General features: G+C 44.7%; 1 protein-coding gene across 8 annotated transcripts in view; it reads right to left on the bottom strand.

The window, feature by feature from the left end:
* The window catches only part of SULF1 (sulfatase 1), a 151,118-nt gene that overhangs the window by 15,637 nt on the left and 116,829 nt on the right, over nt 1-18,652 (bottom strand). For all 8 annotated transcript variants that reach the window (XM_010998859.3, XM_064480862.1, XM_064480861.1 and 5 more), the window contains 6 exons: nt 17,703-17,832; nt 5,787-5,994; nt 3,054-3,297; nt 1,694-1,790; nt 1,162-1,256; nt 780-845 (listed from right to left, as the gene is read on the bottom strand). In XM_010998859.3, the coding sequence (XP_010997161.3) occupies nt 780-845; nt 1,162-1,256; nt 1,694-1,790; nt 3,054-3,297; nt 5,787-5,994; nt 17,703-17,832 (840 nt within the window). The remainder of the gene's footprint in view (nt 1-779; nt 846-1,161; nt 1,257-1,693; nt 1,791-3,053; nt 3,298-5,786; nt 5,995-17,702; nt 17,833-18,652) is intronic.

Below are 18,652 nucleotides of genomic sequence, written 5' to 3'. Positions count from 1 at the left end.
TGAATATAGTTCCCTGTGCTCTACAGTAGGACCCTGTTGTTTCTCTGTGCTACGCATAGTACTGTGGATCTGCTGACATGCAAATATTGATGGAAACACAGGTTGATGGGCATCTGTGGACCCTGCTAGCCACGCTCGATGGGCAAAGGGCTTAATTTCCTGGCAACTCAGTACCTATCGGCCCTGAAGTCGATGGCTGGTTGGGTTAGACGACTTGAATTTAGAATATTTCTAAAATTCTCTTGACAAATCCTACAAAATATGGCTTGGAAAGAATGAAAAAAAAAATTTTTTTTTAAAGTATCTTGCCTTTACCATAAAGGGCTCAAATTTTGTTGAGGCTCAAATCCTAAATCCCCTTCATGTGCAAATTCTACTGTTATTTAAAAATGGTGTCTACTCCCAACATTCAGAATTCAGCACGGTTGCAGGTGGATCTACAGAACACACAGACCTAGTTCAGGGAGTTCACACCTCCTAGCCTCTGTCCACAGGGAGCAGGGCCTGCAGTACAATCCAGTCTCCAGTCCCTGCGTTAGCAGAGAGCACACCCAGAATCAGAGCACAGCTCCGCGTGATGCCCCCCCCAACCCCCGATTCCAAACACATCGCCCCGGTGCCCTGGCAAGGTGCGGGCTTGTTTTCCACTTCATGCCCTCCCAGTTGCATCTGCGTTCCCCAGGCAGTACCCCTTGGAACCCAGGAGTCCCAGCAGCCTTTCCTAAGCGCCCCGGGTCCAAGTCCTTCCCTCCCCACAAATGTGGCAAACACTTCCTTACTTGAAGGGGTGAAGATGGCTCTTTAATTTCTCTTGCTTTTTCACACCTTTCTCTTTGTTGTAATAACTGCAGGCAAGAAGATTAAAAAGTGAGTCTTCATCATCGTGCATCGATCGAATAGTTGATGTACAGAATGAAAGCAAACTAGAAGGCAGGCCGTTAACTTTCTCGTGTGCAACTATCTTAGCTTAATGGGCTTTTATTTTTATCTCCTGCTTGGGTTTATGACATATTTAATTTGACCTAAATGGTTTAGATCATAACACTATGTGAAAGTGAGTTCAACTTGTTAAGCCTTCTATTGCACAAGCCCAGTGCTAAGCGAATTGCTGTGGCGTGAGGATGGGTTTGGGAGGAGGCAGCGGGACAGTCACACGCTCACCTCTGTTTGCTGCAGCCACACTCCTCAGGCTTCCTTCTCTTTAGATGGCCCCTCACTTCTCGCAAATTCTTAATTTTGTCTTGCAAAGCTTCAATCTGGAAAACACGCATGTGAACAATTACATTTTAAGGTCAACATTTTTCTATATGAGGTACTTTTCTTTTCACCTTATTTTCCGCAGTCTATAATTACAGCTACTCATCTGAGATGTTAATTAACTGGGAAACAGGCTGGCCATAGACTAGGTCTACCTCCACATTTCAACCAATGTGTTACAATAAATGCGAACAGCTGTCTCTTTTCTAATTGGATCGTTTTGCTCACAGAGATTTTAAAAGGTGAGGCTTTTTTCACCCTCTGTTTTGTTTTCAGTCAGAACTATCAGTGTGTCTGGAGAAAGATACTCTGTTATTCTATGTTTCACATAATTATGGAAAACAATGAGCGTATACACAGTACGTCCCACCAGTCACAGCAGGGCTGGCGAGTTTGCATCAGGAGCACACCTTCCACCCACACGGCCACCGCTCACCTCTTTATCGATGTATGCCTTGTGGTCCTTCCAGGCTCTGGCTGATTGATAGAGTTCTCTCTCACAGTGGATCGTATCATTTGGGAGAATAAAGCACCTGCCAAGACAAACGAAGAAAACCCATTAGAAACAGGTTTATATTCTAATATTAAAGAACATAAGAAATAGCAAAGGGAACTTCACTGTCCTCTAAATGCTTAACTTGGATGTGAGCAGTAACTTGGAGCTGAGCCTCAGACAGGATTAAGTGGGAATGTTTCCTGGTTACTGGTGAGGACAGAGGATGGTGTCAGAGGGAGTCGAGGCAAAGATCGAGGCAACATTTGACAGTCATGTCCCCAGGAACAAAGATCACCCCAAATTCCAGTTTTGAAAGCCCCTCCAAAGAATGTAGGAAGAAAATGAGCTTTTCACAGCTATCTTGGAAATGGCTGATTGGAAGAAATACAGGATGAGAAGCGGGGTATTCATCCCATTCATTTTGTTACAAAGAGTCTGCCCCATTAAGTTTGAAGCAGAGAAGCAGCCCAGGGATGGACAGCAGGTGGGATGGGAGTGGTCAGTCAATACTGACGAGAAATCCTGGTGTACGTCTTCTAGCGTGTAACCATGACGGATGCAGGCACCGGGAGACTCATCCCAAAGATAAAAATCCTGGCAGAGCTCCCAGAGCCCTCCTCCCTAAAGTGATGAAATTGAAGAGAAAACAAAGATCTTGCTAACAAATTCAGAAAGAAAATACTTCTCTACTGAGAGACCACATAAATTTTGGACGGAACTTGAGAACCAGGGTAGTCCGTTCTAAGAAAGCTGAGAGAATCACCTCCCCGCAACCGTCTCTGTGACTCCCAGGGCCCTCTGTGCTCTCTGGGATCTGGAAGGTGAGGTGTTTCTGCATGTCACAACCATACCCAACCTATGCCATCTTTCTGGAAGCTTCTCTAGGTGCCACAGTCCTCCCTGGGGCTGTGTTTCATTTCTGAGGCCGTGACTGTGTGACTGCTGGGAGCCAGAGTGACCAGGCAGCACGGAGAGCCTTTCCAGTCCCCGTGATGGTCTCCACATGTTTTCTAGACCCCACAAAGGTATCTGCTTCAGGGCAGAACTCCACGCCTGCGAAGTCAAGATGTGACGGCATCTCTCTGGCTAAATGCCCGGCTGATCGGCCGTCACGTGAAACTGACCCAAAGCACACTCTAAACCCACTTATGTTTGGACTCTCTGTTGCTCCTTTAACCCCCAGTTACCCCATCGGCCAGCCCTGGGACACTGTCCTGCTGCCTTTCTGTAAAGGGGCCACATCGTGACAATGTGGAGGGATGGCTTTGAACGTAACCCTCTGAACACGAGGCCTTCCTACTTGTGCGTCACTCGGACGGTGGCGGGCAGGCCCACGGCATTGCCGCCGTCCGCGGGCATCGCAGCCCTGCCGGCAGCCTGGCGGCCCCCCGGGCCCTGGGGACTGTCGTCATGACGCTTGGCCAGGCTTCTCGGCCGCAGCACTTGCAAGGCTTCTTCCTCCAGGTTTATGTCATATATCTCGCCTTCAAATTCAACCGACAAGGAACGCGTCTGCCGAGTATGGACGAACCGGGGTTTGTACTCTGGAAACAAGGGGAGATGCATTAATGTGGGTGTCCAGGTACAGCTTCGGAGGGAAGGAATGGTCCTCTGGCTGGGTGAGCATTTTGGGAAGGGGCGAGCAGTACACACGGCATTGCTGAGGGGCACACATGGCGCTGTGGCCAGTCCAACGGGATTCCTGCCGGGAGAGGCAGGCTCTGGTCCTGGCTTTGCCCGCACAGAGCTGTGTGATGGACGGTATGTTTCTGTGGGCCTCAGGCCCTTCACCCCTTAAATGAGGGGGTAGGTCTGGGTGATGCTAAGACCCTCTCCACTTAGGGCAGGCTCTGAACTTCTCTGTTGTTTTCAATGTGAACTGCAAGGTGGCTTGTTTGGATAAAACTATTAATAATAGTATTGACTATAATTTATTGAGCTTTTGTTACATATATTCACCTTGTATTTATCTCTAATGCACAACCACGAAAGACTGGAATTACTATAACAAATCCTTACATTAACAATTTATCAGATCACCAAAACAGGCTCATGAACTTGGTGTTATCTTTATATTATGATAAAAAAACCCCAAAACTGAAGCTTTGAATGTTACATATATTTTGCAATGGCACGCAGCCAAGAGCAGTGGGAGCTACGACTACAGTCTATCAGATTCCAAAGAATACAAAGCCTTCCCACTACACTGGGCTGCTTTTTTGAAAAGGTAAATGCGCCAGCCACCTTCTGTTTGCACAAATAACAGAAGGCTGCTCTACGAAAAATTAAATTTTGCAAATGCTAGATTAGCCAACTGACAAAATCCCCAGCAGATGGAGTATAAAGCCAGGGAGAAGCCAACATGTTTTCTGGTCACCACAGGCCACTGCCAGGCTCGCTGCGGGCCCAATACGAGCTTTCAGGGGGCAAACAGCGCCCCCTGCTGATCCGGTGCACTCCGGCTCTGCGGGGGCACAGCCGCCTCACGTGGCCTGCCTGCTGCTAATGCAGGACGGAGGGGAGCACACTGGCCGCAGAATCAGAACCGTCGTGCTCTCTGAGGGATCCTCCTCCGAGAGGAGATGCCTCTGTGTGCGGCATCACTCAGCCTGCTCACCAGTTCCATCACTTCAGAGAAGAGGTGTGCCCACTCCTGTTCTCGAATATGCCCCCACATGGCTTCAGTTTGTGCTCAACACGAAAACCAGTGTGCGTGATGGTCAGTGCCAGGGAAGTGACACAGAACTTCCTGGGAGCGAAGAGGCTGCCCTGCCTCCAAGCCGGACACTGGGGATCTGCTTCTGCTAAGGGAGAGTGTTGGGGGGCCCTGGTGAAATCTTTGTGTGAATGATTACCCAGCATTTTCTCTCAGGGAAGAAGGAAAATCTCCCAAGTCAATACTTCTCAGCCTCTTGGGTTATGAATTCCTTTAAGAATTTGTTAGAAAGTTATGGACATCCAGAAACATGTTCTTATACACATAGAATATACTTAGAAATCTGGATAAAATGCTAGGGGGCTCATGAGCCTATAATGTTCATCTGTGGAGTCAAGGGTAAAAAAGCTTGTTCTGACTCAGATAAAGTAAGCAATCTTGTGGTTACCGGGGCGGGGGTGGGGGGGTGGTAACGGGAATGGGAAGGGATAAATTTGGGAGTTCAAGATTTGCAAATATTAACTACTGTATACAAAAATAGATAAAAAACAAATTTCTTCTTAATAGCACAGGAAACTGTATACAATATCTTGTAATAACCTTTGGTGAAAAAGAATATGAAAACGAATATATGTATGTGTGTGCATGACTGGGACATTATGACACCAGAGATTGATACATTGTAATTGACTCCTCTTCAATAAAAAAAAAATCCTGTTCTAAGGGCTTCCACTGTTCCAGTGAATGATTTGATTTCTTGATTTGATAGAATTTATCTTAATGTTTCTTGCTTTCCAAACCAGTACAGAAAGGCATCATCACAGAAATGTTACTTTTTACATTAAGCCACGAGATGGCACTAGACTCATTCTTTTATGGAAGGTGCAGCTTGTGGGTTTTCCCCTCTCTGTAATGATAGGAATCTGATAGCTGCCTGATAGTTTCTATAAGGAAAATGATAGGCAGTGCTTTTCACACGGAACTCAGCTGGGTTCACCTTGTCAGACAACAAGAGGAATTAGAAAAATATGTTGTCCTAAAACTGACAGGCCTTTTGAAAAAGTATGCTTTTCCTATTAAACGCACAAGCACTGAAATCTTGGATATTTTGTTCTTTCTTTTTCATAAGTATGTGTATGTTTTGCATCTGGTGCTTTTACTGCATAGATTTTCATTCTATGCTTAAGAGTCACAGAGCAAACTTTCAAAGCATCTTAGCTTTCATATTTTAAACAGAATAATTATTTGCTTTTAGCCCTAAACACTGGACACTGATAACATCTAAGGTGTAGGTGGATCAAGGCTTTTTTTGTTTCCCTAACGTCCATTCCCGAAGGCCTCAGCCGGCCACCATGAGGGTCCCGGGTTCTGGCTTACTTGGGGTCCCCTGGTTCCTCAGGAACTGCCTTTGACTCTTCCTCTGGCTCCTGCCAGTGCGATAACCGGGCTCCCCACAATTGCACTCTTTATCGTGGAAGCGAGAGAAGAGGTTCCGTGTGCTCTGCCGGACTGCGAGCAGGTCGCCGGACCCCTTGCACTTGTGAATCCGGAGCTTGCCGGACGTGTCCTCGACGCACTGCCACTTCTGCAAAAGCCACCGTGAGAGCGGGTTACATCCGAGCCAGGTGTTTCTGATTAAGGACTGACGCTTTGGCTTTTAGGACACAGGCAACACCGTTCAAGAGAGCCAAAGGAAAAGGGCCCGCTTTTAAGTGACCCTGGAATGAGGCGACTCCCCGTTCTCTTAGTCACCTCCTTCACTGCAGGCGAATACACATGACCACGAAGTCACGGGAAATCAGAACTCCCCCCACGACACCAGAGCCCAAAACTGACAGATAAAGCTTCAGCATACAGACTAAACAAGAGTCTTGAATGAAACAGGAAAAGCCCTTTCTTAACTCACCAAGGCACAGATCATGGCCATCAGGGCTGTTTTCCCCAGATTCCCCATCTCTGGAAAAAACAAACTCGGCTGCTTTGTTCTCTGCCCTTGAATTTCTAACGCGAGCCAGGGAAGAGCGGCACAGGAGGAGGACAGCGCTGAGGTTAATCGGAGCCCATCCCAGGCCAGCCAGCTCCCCTGCACCCCAGACAGGAGCAGCCTTGCCAGGCCGGCTTTGCCTTAGCTTTCGGCAAACACCGCGCCCCCAGGGAGCGAGCTGCTGGCTGGAGAGGAACCGTCACCTTCCCAAGACACACGCGCGGGGAGCTGGCCCTGCGTCTTCCAGTGGGAGTACAGACACCGCAGGCTTACTCCCGGGTGAGTGTGAACAGCATCGGGCTCCGTGCCCCCGGCCTGTTCCGTGGGTGTCACACCTGGCTCAAGTAACAGCGCTTCTCCTGGGGGGCAGTTCATGTGCTCCGCTATATCCGCCTTAAAGACCTGATCAAACCTCCTTTTACTTCTTATTTCCCCCTTTCTCCCTCCCTAAAATGGTAATTTGGCAAACGTTAGGATAAGAATAAATGACCTTCGAATTTGACACAACATTGTAAAATGACTATAACTCAATAAAAAAAGTTTAAAAAAATAAAAGAATAAATAACCTTCATTTTAAGTTGGTCGTGGTTGTTAGAACAGCATACAATGTAGTGTCAGCAAGCTTTCTTTCCCTTCCGTGTATGTCACCTGGGTACAATTATTTATTGATACTTTACCTCGATACATTTCTAAACTGTGGCCAAAGTAATAATACTTGTAAAATTATATTGTTGTGCCAGTTATATATTTTCCAATATACATTAAAATAAATAAATAAATTACTAAATAAAAGCTGTTCTTTCAGGCACCATGTAAAATGATCTCACATGTTCCCTCATCGCACCTGTTCTGTACACTCTGGGGAAGCCTCTTGATTTTGAAGTATCCTAATGCAAGGTAGTTTGGCCAGGGGTCCCAGATGACTTGCTCAACAGACAAATGATACTCGTGTACAAAATGGTGTGCGACCCTTCACTGTGGACCACGATGTTGAGTTCGTTTTCTCTTCATGGAGTCACACGCTTTCAGGAGACAGTGAATTATCACAGCTGCCTCTGTTCCCAAATCCCCGGTGTACATAATTTGTTCTGTAATTTCACTTTGGCCCCTATACACTCTTGGTGCTATTGAATTATTTCAGGATACAACCTTCTTTGGTGGCTTGGCCGGAATGTCTTGAATGTTCACCTCTCCATCCAGAGAAACAGGAGCTCAAGAGAGAAGGCAGCTCACTGCCTAGTCACAAAGCCATGAAAACATAGCACAGGCAAGAATCATCTGAGGGCTAACTATATGAGAGGTGATTTAACTAAAAACCAAAATGACAACAACAAAAAAGTGAATTCAGCTTTATAAGGGAGTTCCATCCGATCAGCGGTTCTCACATGAGGGTGGACACTGGGATTTGTCTGAAGCTACTCTGGTGATTCTAATGTGTAGCTGGGTTAAGAACCACTGTTTTAAGAAAGGCAAATATCATATGATATCACCTACATGTGGAATCTAAAAAAAATTACAAATTTTATTTACAAACCAGAAATAGATTCATGGACATAGAAAACAAACTATATTTACCAAAGGGTAAGGGAATGGGAGGGAGATCTTAGGAGTTTGGGATTACCAGATCCAAACTACTATATATAAAAGAGATAAACAACAAGGACCTATTGTACAGCACAGGAAACTTTATTCAATTTCTTGTAATAAGCTATAATGGAAAAGAATCTGAAAATAAATATGTTTGTGTGTATATATATACATTGCTTTGCTGTACACCTGAAACTAACATTATAAGTCAACTACATCTCAATAAAAAATAAAAATTAAAAAAAATGGACCATGTTTTACATTCACAGCTGGTTACTGGACCTCTCTGCAGCTGGATCCCACAAGGAGGACACAGGGGTTGTATTTAGGTCAAAGTAGCTCGGATGGATGAGTCTGTGAAAGGGAGGGATGTATTTTTGGGTGTGAGCGTGAAAACAAATCTGTGTCTGGAAACGTACTGATGTAACCGGGTCAGAAAATGACTCCATTTAAACAGATGAACACTTCCAGCCCTGCTCTGCTGGCAGGACTGTGCGCTCTATTTAAGAGTGACCAGTCCTCCTCACTGTCTCTCCACAGTTAGTTGACAACTGACAGGCTTAGTCTTCATACACTCTCAGCTGAGAACCGCACATGGCCTGCTCCACGGGTCAGCCATTTAACCTGGAGGCCAGTGACCAGGGCTGTGAGATGCGGCCAGTTTGCTTGAGGAGGTGCTATGAAATACTCCAAAAAAATTTCAGAAACACAAATGCAACTCCGTTAAGAAATAATTAAATGCCATGTAGAATCCTTGCTGGTGAAAAGTGTTCCCAAAATAAATGATTACATTTCATAGCTCTGAAAGGTGTGGCAATCAGTGGTAATTGAGTATCTTAACCTGTCTTAAATCCAAATGGCTGGAGACATAGCCATCCCCCTGGAATGCTGCCTCAAGCATTCAAAACCTAAGAGTGGACGCCTTAATGTCTGCAGGAGCAAGAGAAACGGTCAGCGGATTCTCCATCCACAGCCAAGCAGAAGCCTAAGAAGTGCTCTGTTTTCTACCAGGTGGAAAAACGTATCTAACTTTATTCTTGAAGAATAATAGCCTTATGTCTCTTTGTGTTCCAATTTATATCAACTTTACTACAAATACTAAACTTTAAAGTGCACAACTACATTGAAAACCTTCCTTGGTTTTATAACCACATTGCATTAAAAAAAAAACTCTCTCTTTTTTTTTTTTTGGCCTGGAAGAACAGAGGATACAAGTAGATTCCTGTAGAACACAAAAATGCAGGCAGAATTTTCAGTGATTTAGCCTGTTGGAAGCACTGTCTGCACCTTCCCATAAGCCAAATTCCTTGGTGATGTCCTATCGACCAGGGATGAAGGAAAAGGCTCTTTCTTCACTGAAGAGTCAAATTTAACCACAGCGAAGGTCGGGCACTGTCCCTGGCATGAATGACGGATGTATCATACAAAGTCACATACACACACGTATACATGCCTATGTACACACATGCACACACATGCACCCACAGATACTACATGTAGACATCCACCCACACACATTCTTGTATAAGACAGGAGTCACTGACAAAAATGCCAACTATTTCCTGTACCATGGACTCTCTCAACAAGTCCTGGACCTTATTAGGTTGACTAATTAGCTAGAGGCTTTGAAAATCTTCTTAGTGGCAAGGATACCAGGAATTTCAATGCAATGTAATTACCACACATTTGCCACAGTCATTTTAGTGTTCGATATCATGACAGTTTTTACAGCTGAGCAATAAAACCTTGAAACAGTGGCAACTAAAATGGTCATCTTACTTAGAGGGTTTATAGAGGAAGGCGAAGAAGGAGAATTTTTAAAAGAATTGCTCTGAAATGCGCTGCAAGCCATTTACATGCTTCACATAATGACATAATTTTGCATTGCAGAAGAATTGGATAAAAGCATGAGCTCAGGTGAGGCTAATGGGAGGTGGAGTCAGCCTCAGAAAGCGGCTTTGCTCCACAAGAGCGCTGGCTGAAATACAGGTGGATGTCACACTGCCTTGCTCTTATCTGCGCTCTTGGAGTTTGTCGGTAAATCAGCTAATGGCCAAATACAATTCTCCCCGTCTTCCCTGACCACTCACTCCTGCAAATTCCTTTCCTGCTTTCTGGGACAACATCTCAATCCTCCTCCTGCCTCCCTGACATATTAGTCTCTGGCTGTAATTTAGCATGCATTCATTCCACAAGTATTTCTGCACATCTACTGCAGGCGAGGTGCTAGATAAAACCATTTCAGTAACTCAGAAGTTATTATCATTGCATCTTAGCCTTTCCAACTACACTGAAACTTGGGATTCAGGACCAAGGGCCAAGCCTCTTACCCCTGAATCCTTCCCTGTGGTTAGCTCAGCATGGAATCACTCTGTTTAGTAATTACGGTTCTGATGGATTATACATAACTTATGGTAAATAACACCTGACGAAGAGGAGAAAGCTGGCTATTTTGGTACAAGGATTCATGTGTGCAGCTGCTCGGGTGGAATCAAACCTAATGAGGTGTGTCACATTATCCTCACCTACTGAACTCTTAGCTGAGCCCAAGTACTGGATATAAAATGTTATCCATTTAATCTTCACAATAACCCAAAGTGCCACCATAATTCATCTACTGGAGTAGGATTCTGTAGTAGTGAGTACCGCCTAATTCTGCCTGGGACTCGGGAAAGGCATTTCATGCCCGTGCTGATGTGGCTTAGTGGAAAAAACCTGGACTTTCAGGTTAGAAAAGCCAGGATTTGAATATCAGCTTTATCACATGACCACGGGCCGTGGAGCAAGTCAGCCATGCAATCTATGTGTCTGCAGGGTCATGAGCGTTAGAGGTGACACACAGGAAGGAAGGACTCGCACCTGGCAGATACTCGACAAAGGCAGCTGCTATTATACATATATATATATTTTTTTTACATTTTTTCACACACACAGCTTTTTATTTAAAGAACCTGACCTGGTGTAGACTTGGTGAGAGGCAGCCATTTTTAACGGAGATAAGTATTGGGTTAGGGATCTGAAGACCTCAATTTTCATTTTCTTTTGCTGCTAACTCTATGGCCTGGAGCAAACTGCACAATCTCTTTGTTCTTCCAGATTCCACATCTGGTAAACTAACACTTGCTCCTCCTGGCCTCAAGGATATGTCATGAGGATAAACTATTGAGTGTTTTCAGAGCTCTGAGGAAAGGATGCACTACGTATGTGACTCCAGAGCAGAACTATTATAATTGACCTGGAAACACGGCTGTCCAGTCCTCAGGCAGACACGTTCCCTGGCTGTAACCTGTCTTAAGTACAGTAATTAGTACTTAGTGGGGAGACTGCGAGCTTTGAATCACACAGGTCTTGCTTTGAACGCAGCCCTGTCACCCTTCTCACCGTGTGATTTGGTCAAGTTACTTTCCCATCTGAACATCATATTTAAAATGGGCACAGTATCTATTTTATAGAAGAGTTTTCAGGTATAAAATATTCCATGTAAAATGCCTATCAGATGATGACAGAGCTGTGGTTGCTTCCCTTTCCCAGAAGGAGCCACTGGGTGATTATTATGATTTCCACATTTTGAACTGAGTATATTTCTCAGATGTATTAAGATATCATTCTATTCTTTTTTTAATGGAATTTTCCTTTTTTTTTTACACTTTCTTAAAATTTATTTTTAAAATTTTACTTTAATTTTATTTTTGTTAATGGAGGTACTGGGGATCGAACCCAGGACCTTGTGCATGCTAAGCATGCACTCTACCACGGAGCTATACCCTCCCCACTGTATTCTTGTTTATACCTACTTATGCCCATGATCATGAATAAGAAAAAAATTGGCTACAACTGTTTCAAAGGTACACTGCAATGAAAGCTTAATTTTAAACACACACATATACGTACACACACACAATGAGTTCTTATTATTATATGTCTTATTACATGGATTTGGCCCTTATGCAGGTCAAATCATGTTCTCTGAAATGTAACAACCACACAGTAATTTTCTGATAACCTGATTATCCTTTAGGTTAGTGCCATCATCATGGAAAGTAGTTACCTGAATATGGATATGTGTTTAGAATTTTCATCTGGGGTGGGGATGGACAAAATGGGTGAAGGTGGGCAAAAGATACAAATTTCCAGTTAAAAAATAAATAAGTCACGGGGATATAATGCACAGCATGGTGACTATAGTTAATGACACTCTATTGCATATTTGAAAGTTGCTAAAAGAGTAAATCTGACAAGTTCTCATCACAAGGAAAGAGATTTTAACTGTGTGGTGATGTGTAGTAACACCGTGGTGATCATTTCACAATACGCACTAACAGCAAATCATTATGTTGTATGCCTGAAACACGTACAATGTTATATGTCAATTATAGTTCAATTGAGAAGATGAATTTTCATCTCAACACTGGGGAGTATAAAAAGGCCACGTAAATATCCTTGTTCAAATGGCTACTTAGTTCAAGCAATTGTCAATTTTTCACACAAATGTGAAATAGGAAACAGAGTTACTTGTGCTGAGGAAACATCTCCTGCTTCCTTTGCGATGAGGTGAGGTGGGATAGGAGGGGGTGGAGGGGAGAGAAAGAAGGACAAGAGAGAGCAAATGAAAACCTCCTTTAGATTTGCATCTGAATGACCATTTGTAACAGTCAGCGCTGGAATGCTGGAAGAGGTAAGGGTCTTGCAGGTCAGGGCTGATGATAAACTGTGAACCGACCTTGGCCAGCCATCAACAGCTAGCATTTGTTGAGTGCTTGCTATGTGCCTGGTACTGCTCCACATGCTTAAGGCATTTAACTCCTACAATCTTTACAGCAACCTCAGAGGCAGGTATGACTATTGTGCCCATTTTACAGGTGAAGAAACTGAGACAGAGTTAGGTTAAGTAACTTGCCCCTGGTCACATACCATGTAAACAGTGGACCCAGGATGCCAATTAATGAGGAGATGGATGCAAAAGGAGAGTGGTTTGGGACAGAGTGCAAGGCTTCACGTGGGCCTCAGTGGAGGGGATGGCACTTGGGGAGGCAGAGGCAACAGCTTACATGCCAATGAGAATGTTATGCTTAGGAGATGGGAGGAGGGGAGCCTGACCAGGGCGGGCGTCTTGGGAAATGAGAGAATATAAACTAAATCAGGTGGGGCCACATGATGTAGATGATGAACAAAGTGTCTGTCCTTACGTTTGTCCATTGCTGACTTGTCTGGAACATGATTAAATACGGCTTGATGCTTAACCCTGTGATTTGTATTTCGGAAAATGCAAAGAAGCCAGACATCTACGTAGATGCACAACTGTTCAGACTCATTCCTCTGTGCAGGATACAGAGAGGAGGAGGCCAAGTTTAGAGGCTGAGCCTTCCATACTGGGTCCCTGGGTCAGGCTTTCTGGAACCACGAGAGCCAGGGGGAAGATGGCTATGAGCCATGCTGTGATCTTAACCAGGGCTCAGTGAGTTTCTGGAAACAGGCAGCCCATTTCTGGCACACTAACAATTCTAGCCAGATCTTACCAGTAAATGTCTTTTTATTCCTGTCCTGCAGCTGGTCACAGAGGGTCAGAAGGATCTATGGTCAGAGGGATAATTTCTGGATGACAACATCAATCCTGGAGCTAAACCAGCGTGCACTCAACAAGCCACATTCTCATTTCCTTTGCTTGATGCTGGGGTCCTTTTAGAATTTTAATAGACCTTTGACTTTATATTGATACCACAGGAGAAAAGCAAACTAAATTACAAAGATGCTGGAATTCAGTGACTCTACACAAGGACATATTTGCTCTGTAAAAAGAAAAAAAGCTGCTTTTTCCTCTTAAAGGACAGAGAATGTAGAAAATGTACTTCCAAATTGAATGCCCAGGGGATTCCTCTTTTCCATAGCTCTTATTTAAGGAATCACTATCTATACCTCGCAGAGGAACTCCCCCCAGTAATTCTCACCCAACACGAATGGTTCTTGATCTTGGCTGCTCATAGGAACCAACCAGGAGTTTGGAAAAAACAAAAACAAAACCAAAACACTGCTGCCTGAACCCCATCCCCGGATGTTCTGACTTAATGTGTCTGGGTTGGAATTTGAACATCACATTTCCAAAGCTGCCTAAGAGATTCCAAGATGTGGTCATGGTGAGGGCTAGATGCTGTGAGGGATCCCGGGAGGCCAGTGCTATCTACAATTTTAAAGAGGAAATCTACCATCTTACGTTTTCGCAGAGGCAGCATGTTCCGGGGAAGAAGCGACTGCACACAAAGCCCCCACGTGCAGGTTCTGATGCTGCGTTTGTAGCTTAAGCTTTCTGGACCTAAATGTCCTTATTAGGAAAAGGATATCATTTAACCACAAGATTTCTAAGTCTCCTTCCAGTTTTGCCCTCCTCTGATTCCAGGCCTGAGATTCCTCACCCAGCTAAGAAGTACAGACGCCTTGGCCTCACCGCCGGACATTTTCACGTGACTGGCCTGGGGCAAGGCTGCCCATGGGTGGTTTCAAAAGCTCCCCAGGTGATTCCAATGTGCAGATAGAGTTGACTGACTGTCACTGACTGATGTTCTCTGTTGAACCAAAGTCTTCAGACAGAAGTTGAGTTTGTACATGAGTGTGTGTAGGTGTGGGTGTGTGTGTGTGTGTGTGTCTTTACATAAATATGCTTGGGGGTGTAACACCAGCTGAGAGAGCAGTGGGAATTCACACTCAGCCTCATGCGAATTCACGAACGTGGAAGTAATGCAAACACATATGTCCCTGCTGTCTTAATTAGTCCCTGATGGTCGTTCTGTTCACATGGTGAAGGGATGCCAAATGTCTGGGATTCCGGCCCATTTTAATTCCCTGTTGGCTTCATGGGAATGAAAAGAGCAGGTAGGACGGCCTGGAACCACCGCAACACCAAACACCCAACCCTTGCCCACTGCCTCACAGCGCCTCTGGCACATCACACACAGTAACACTTCATCCTCCCAAGACGGAGACTCAATTTCCTTCATTTTCATGATAGAAAACCTGAGACCCAGGAGAAATTGTCTTGTCCAAGAAGATGCAACTGAAAAGCAGTGGATGCCAATATTCTAACCCAAACCTTTTAAGTTCAAATTTGTCTTGCCTCTGTTGACTCCACTTCTTGCATCCACATTGACTCGAACAATCCTGCGGTGACCAGGCATGGGGGGCTGGTGGGAGGGGGCCACGTGCCGTCTCTCTGGGGACTAAGAGTGAAGAGAATGGGGCTAAGGGTGCTGATTCCTCCTCTACACCCCGTGCAGGGTCCAACCAAAGAGAAGACTGGGCTGCCTCTGAATGAAGGTGGTTCGAGGAAGCGACACAGGGGCCAGGCTAGGTGTGAGACCCGCATCCCCAGAAGACCAGCCAAGCAAGTTAGTTCCAGCCCTAGCTATCGCCTTGATCCCGAACCATCTCATTATTCTGGACTTTATTCTTCCCTTCTAAAAGTCAGTGATATTGTAGCTAAAAAAGTTATCTTCAAAGCAGAGCCAGAGATAAAGAGCAAAAGACCAAAACATAAAGATTCTAGAGAATACAACTAAGCTGGGTCAGGTTGCACCTACAGACGTGATGACCTCCTGGAAGAGGCTCAAAATTGTTTTCAAAGTTCTCAAATTCTAAAGGGATGCTTTGAGCACCACCCATAGAAAGAAACCACCATGGAGGCAGAGTCTAATTCTTTGCTCCATAAATTCGGGCACTTCTCATAGAGACTATTGCTAACATTCTCATGTATTTATGTGATAGAATCCGAATTCAGGCTGATTAGCATAGACATAAAGCAGCAGAGGAAAATTCCAGGGAGCCAGATATTAAAGCATTTCATGGGGGGCAAAACAAGTTTCGAAAACCATAAAAAAGCAGAGTGAAGTTTTGAACATCGTTGGCATGCAGCTCATGAGTGAAGAGCTTGTGCCAAATGCCATCATCTAGTTCCTGCTGCATCTGCCCTTGAGGACATACGTTAAAATTTCAGCGCAAGCCATATGGAGAGGTTAGCAAAACTGTATACTGAAAGGTAGGTCAGGTACCTTATTCTCAAAGGATTATAAGTCCTGCCACTCAGAAGGCCGAAATAGTAACAAGATCACCAATTTGCATGAGATATATTTAACAGTGAACATTTGCAACTCCTGAACAGAAGAAGTGCAATTAGTCTACTGAGGCTGGCTCATAAAAGTCCCTTCAGAGCTACAAAACAATGCTGAGGTTTTAGTCATGATAATACTTAGAGCTTCCATAAGATGGACTGGAAGACTTTCAATTAAAATGTAACGAATAGATTTAAGCTTCTCCACTAAGCACTTGAAAATTAAAATTTACTAGAGTGCCACAAAGGCCTGGTTTTATCCCTTCCTTCATTAGCCCTCCCTCCTCACCTTTTTCCATCTCAAAGGGATTCCTGTATACCAAAAGGCAGGGGGACCTAACAGAGAGTACGAGGGCCAAGTTGTTTATTACAAACATCTATTCGATAAGCTAGAGGCCGTCTCAGAAGAGCGCAATAGTGAGGCCTTTTTAATAACAGCTGGGCTGTCGGGTACATTGGACTGGTGTTGGCTCACTGTGTGGCTACCTAAAGGTAAGATATGTTAAAAAAAAAAAAAAAAAAAAAAAAAAAAGACTCACAGAAGACTTGAACTTCTCTCTACCCAGCTAATGAACTTTACCATGGAAGGCAGCAAGTGGCCTGAGTTTTTGAAGCAGACAACTTGTGGTTCCCGGCCCTGTCTGTTTGCAAAATGGGGATGACTCTGCCTCCCGCACTCAATGGATGTGAGGATTTAATTGAGCTAAGATGTAGTAAGTACAGTGCCTGACTTAAGACAAGTGCTCAATAAATGTTATTTTTCTTGTTCCTCCAATTTTGTTCTAAGCTGCAATGGTTCAGGCAGAAATTCAGTCCCTCTCATCAGGACACAGTCTATCTCTCCAAGCTAGTGCGGATTTCAGTCGAGGGTGCTCCAAATAGTTTGTGTTCCCATGTTCCCACTTTCCTTAAAAACAGGTCTATGTTAATTCATCACATGGCAATTCTTTAGCTCTTCTTGGTAACAGCTGGTAATCTGGGTAGCCCTGAATTCTCTAGTAATATGTCTGTTCATGAAGAGGATTCATTCTAATGAAATATTGGATGTCAGAAACTTTGCAAGCTCAGTAGAAGCAACTGACAAACAGAATCTGGTCTCCCTTTCCCTTCCCCGACCTTGGCCACAGATTCTGTCCTCCCCTCTGGGTGAGATGACATTTGACTCCCGTCCGGTGTGGGAAGACCTCTCTCGGGGTGGTTCACTGCCCAGAGGCTTAGCATTGACTCATGACCTCGACTAAGGAGCCTCTCGACCCGTCCTGACGACCAGTTGAGAGGGGCCCCAGGGATGGTGCGTTCTCCTCAGATAGAACTGGTCTCTGATCTTTCCCACAGGACTGTCCACTTCATATGTGGGTTATCTTGAACTGATGTTGACTAACTGGGTAGATATCTAGAAGTCTCTCTGAGAGAACCACCTCTTACCTGGAGGAAGCCCAGGCAATGAGGAGGCCCCGCTTGGACCAAGGAGACAGCTCAGTCCGGGGAACAGCCACCGTGAGCACTTACTGACTGCTACCGAAGACTTACTGATATACACATGCACCTGATTCTCCCCGTTGAAAATCTTTTAAATTAGAAACAGAAAAGCACATGAGTGGCCATGCAGAGAGGCTGTGTCACTCACCTGCCCGGGCTGCTCACAGGCTGTCTGGTACCTGGCCTGCTGGCACAGCTCTTTGACCCTCTCATATTTGGGCAAGTGATTGGACCGTTGAATATTCTTGTTGGATTCTTCCTTCTTCCGCAGAAATTTCCTTTGGCAGAAAGGGAAAGACTTCTTAGTGAGAAGTGATTCGAAGTTACCTCCGCTTCGACCTGCTTGTTCTTTTGTTCCTTCCCTGTCGCATGACTCCATATTCTCCAAATAGTAAGAGACAGACAGATGCTCAGGTCCCGTCCACAGGAGTCCAGCGTCTCGAGTCCCTTGTGAAAATTATAAGCTGGGTACTATGAAGACGAGAGGACAGGAGAGGAAGAATCATTTCCCCCAAGAAGCATTAATTTCAGAACTTTGGGCATAAATGTTTAGCTCAACAGGCTCAAAGTTCTTTTTTGTTAAAAAGCAATGATAGAAAAGAAATGCTTTTCTCTTGCTCAGTGTATGGATAGAGAAAAACAAAGACAACGGGCATTATAAATCAAAAGCACCCCCCCCAAAATTCAAAAGAGGAAACCTAGAAGTGACCTTGGGAACAATTACAGTCTCATATATTTGTATATTCAAAATATGGAAAATAAGGAAAGGCACCTAGGGGAAAGACGTAGAAAAGTGTTAGGCAGAACTTGGGAAGGATGGTTGAGAAAGTCAATTGATTGATCCAATTAGGAACTAAGGCTGAGAAATGCAACGGGAAGTCCACAGCCACGTACAAGCTTTGGTCTTTAATTTCCTTTACAACCTGATGCAACAATTATTGCTCTGCTGGCCAGCGAAGGATGAGCAGCAAGCCATTCGGTCTTACGACTAGGTTTGCGAAATCTGCACGCTTCATAAACCAAAATAAGGGAAAGAACATTCCCAGCAGGGAGAGCTGCCCGCTAAGACTGGTTCCCAGAAGCACCCCAGGAGCCAAT

Source organism: Camelus dromedarius, chromosome 30 (assembly GCF_036321535.1).
Source record: "Camelus dromedarius isolate mCamDro1 chromosome 30, mCamDro1.pat, whole genome shotgun sequence".
In the NCBI taxonomy this organism is placed as follows: domain Eukaryota; kingdom Metazoa; phylum Chordata; class Mammalia; order Artiodactyla; family Camelidae; genus Camelus; species Camelus dromedarius.
This window is presented reverse-complemented; position numbering and strand designations above follow the sequence as displayed.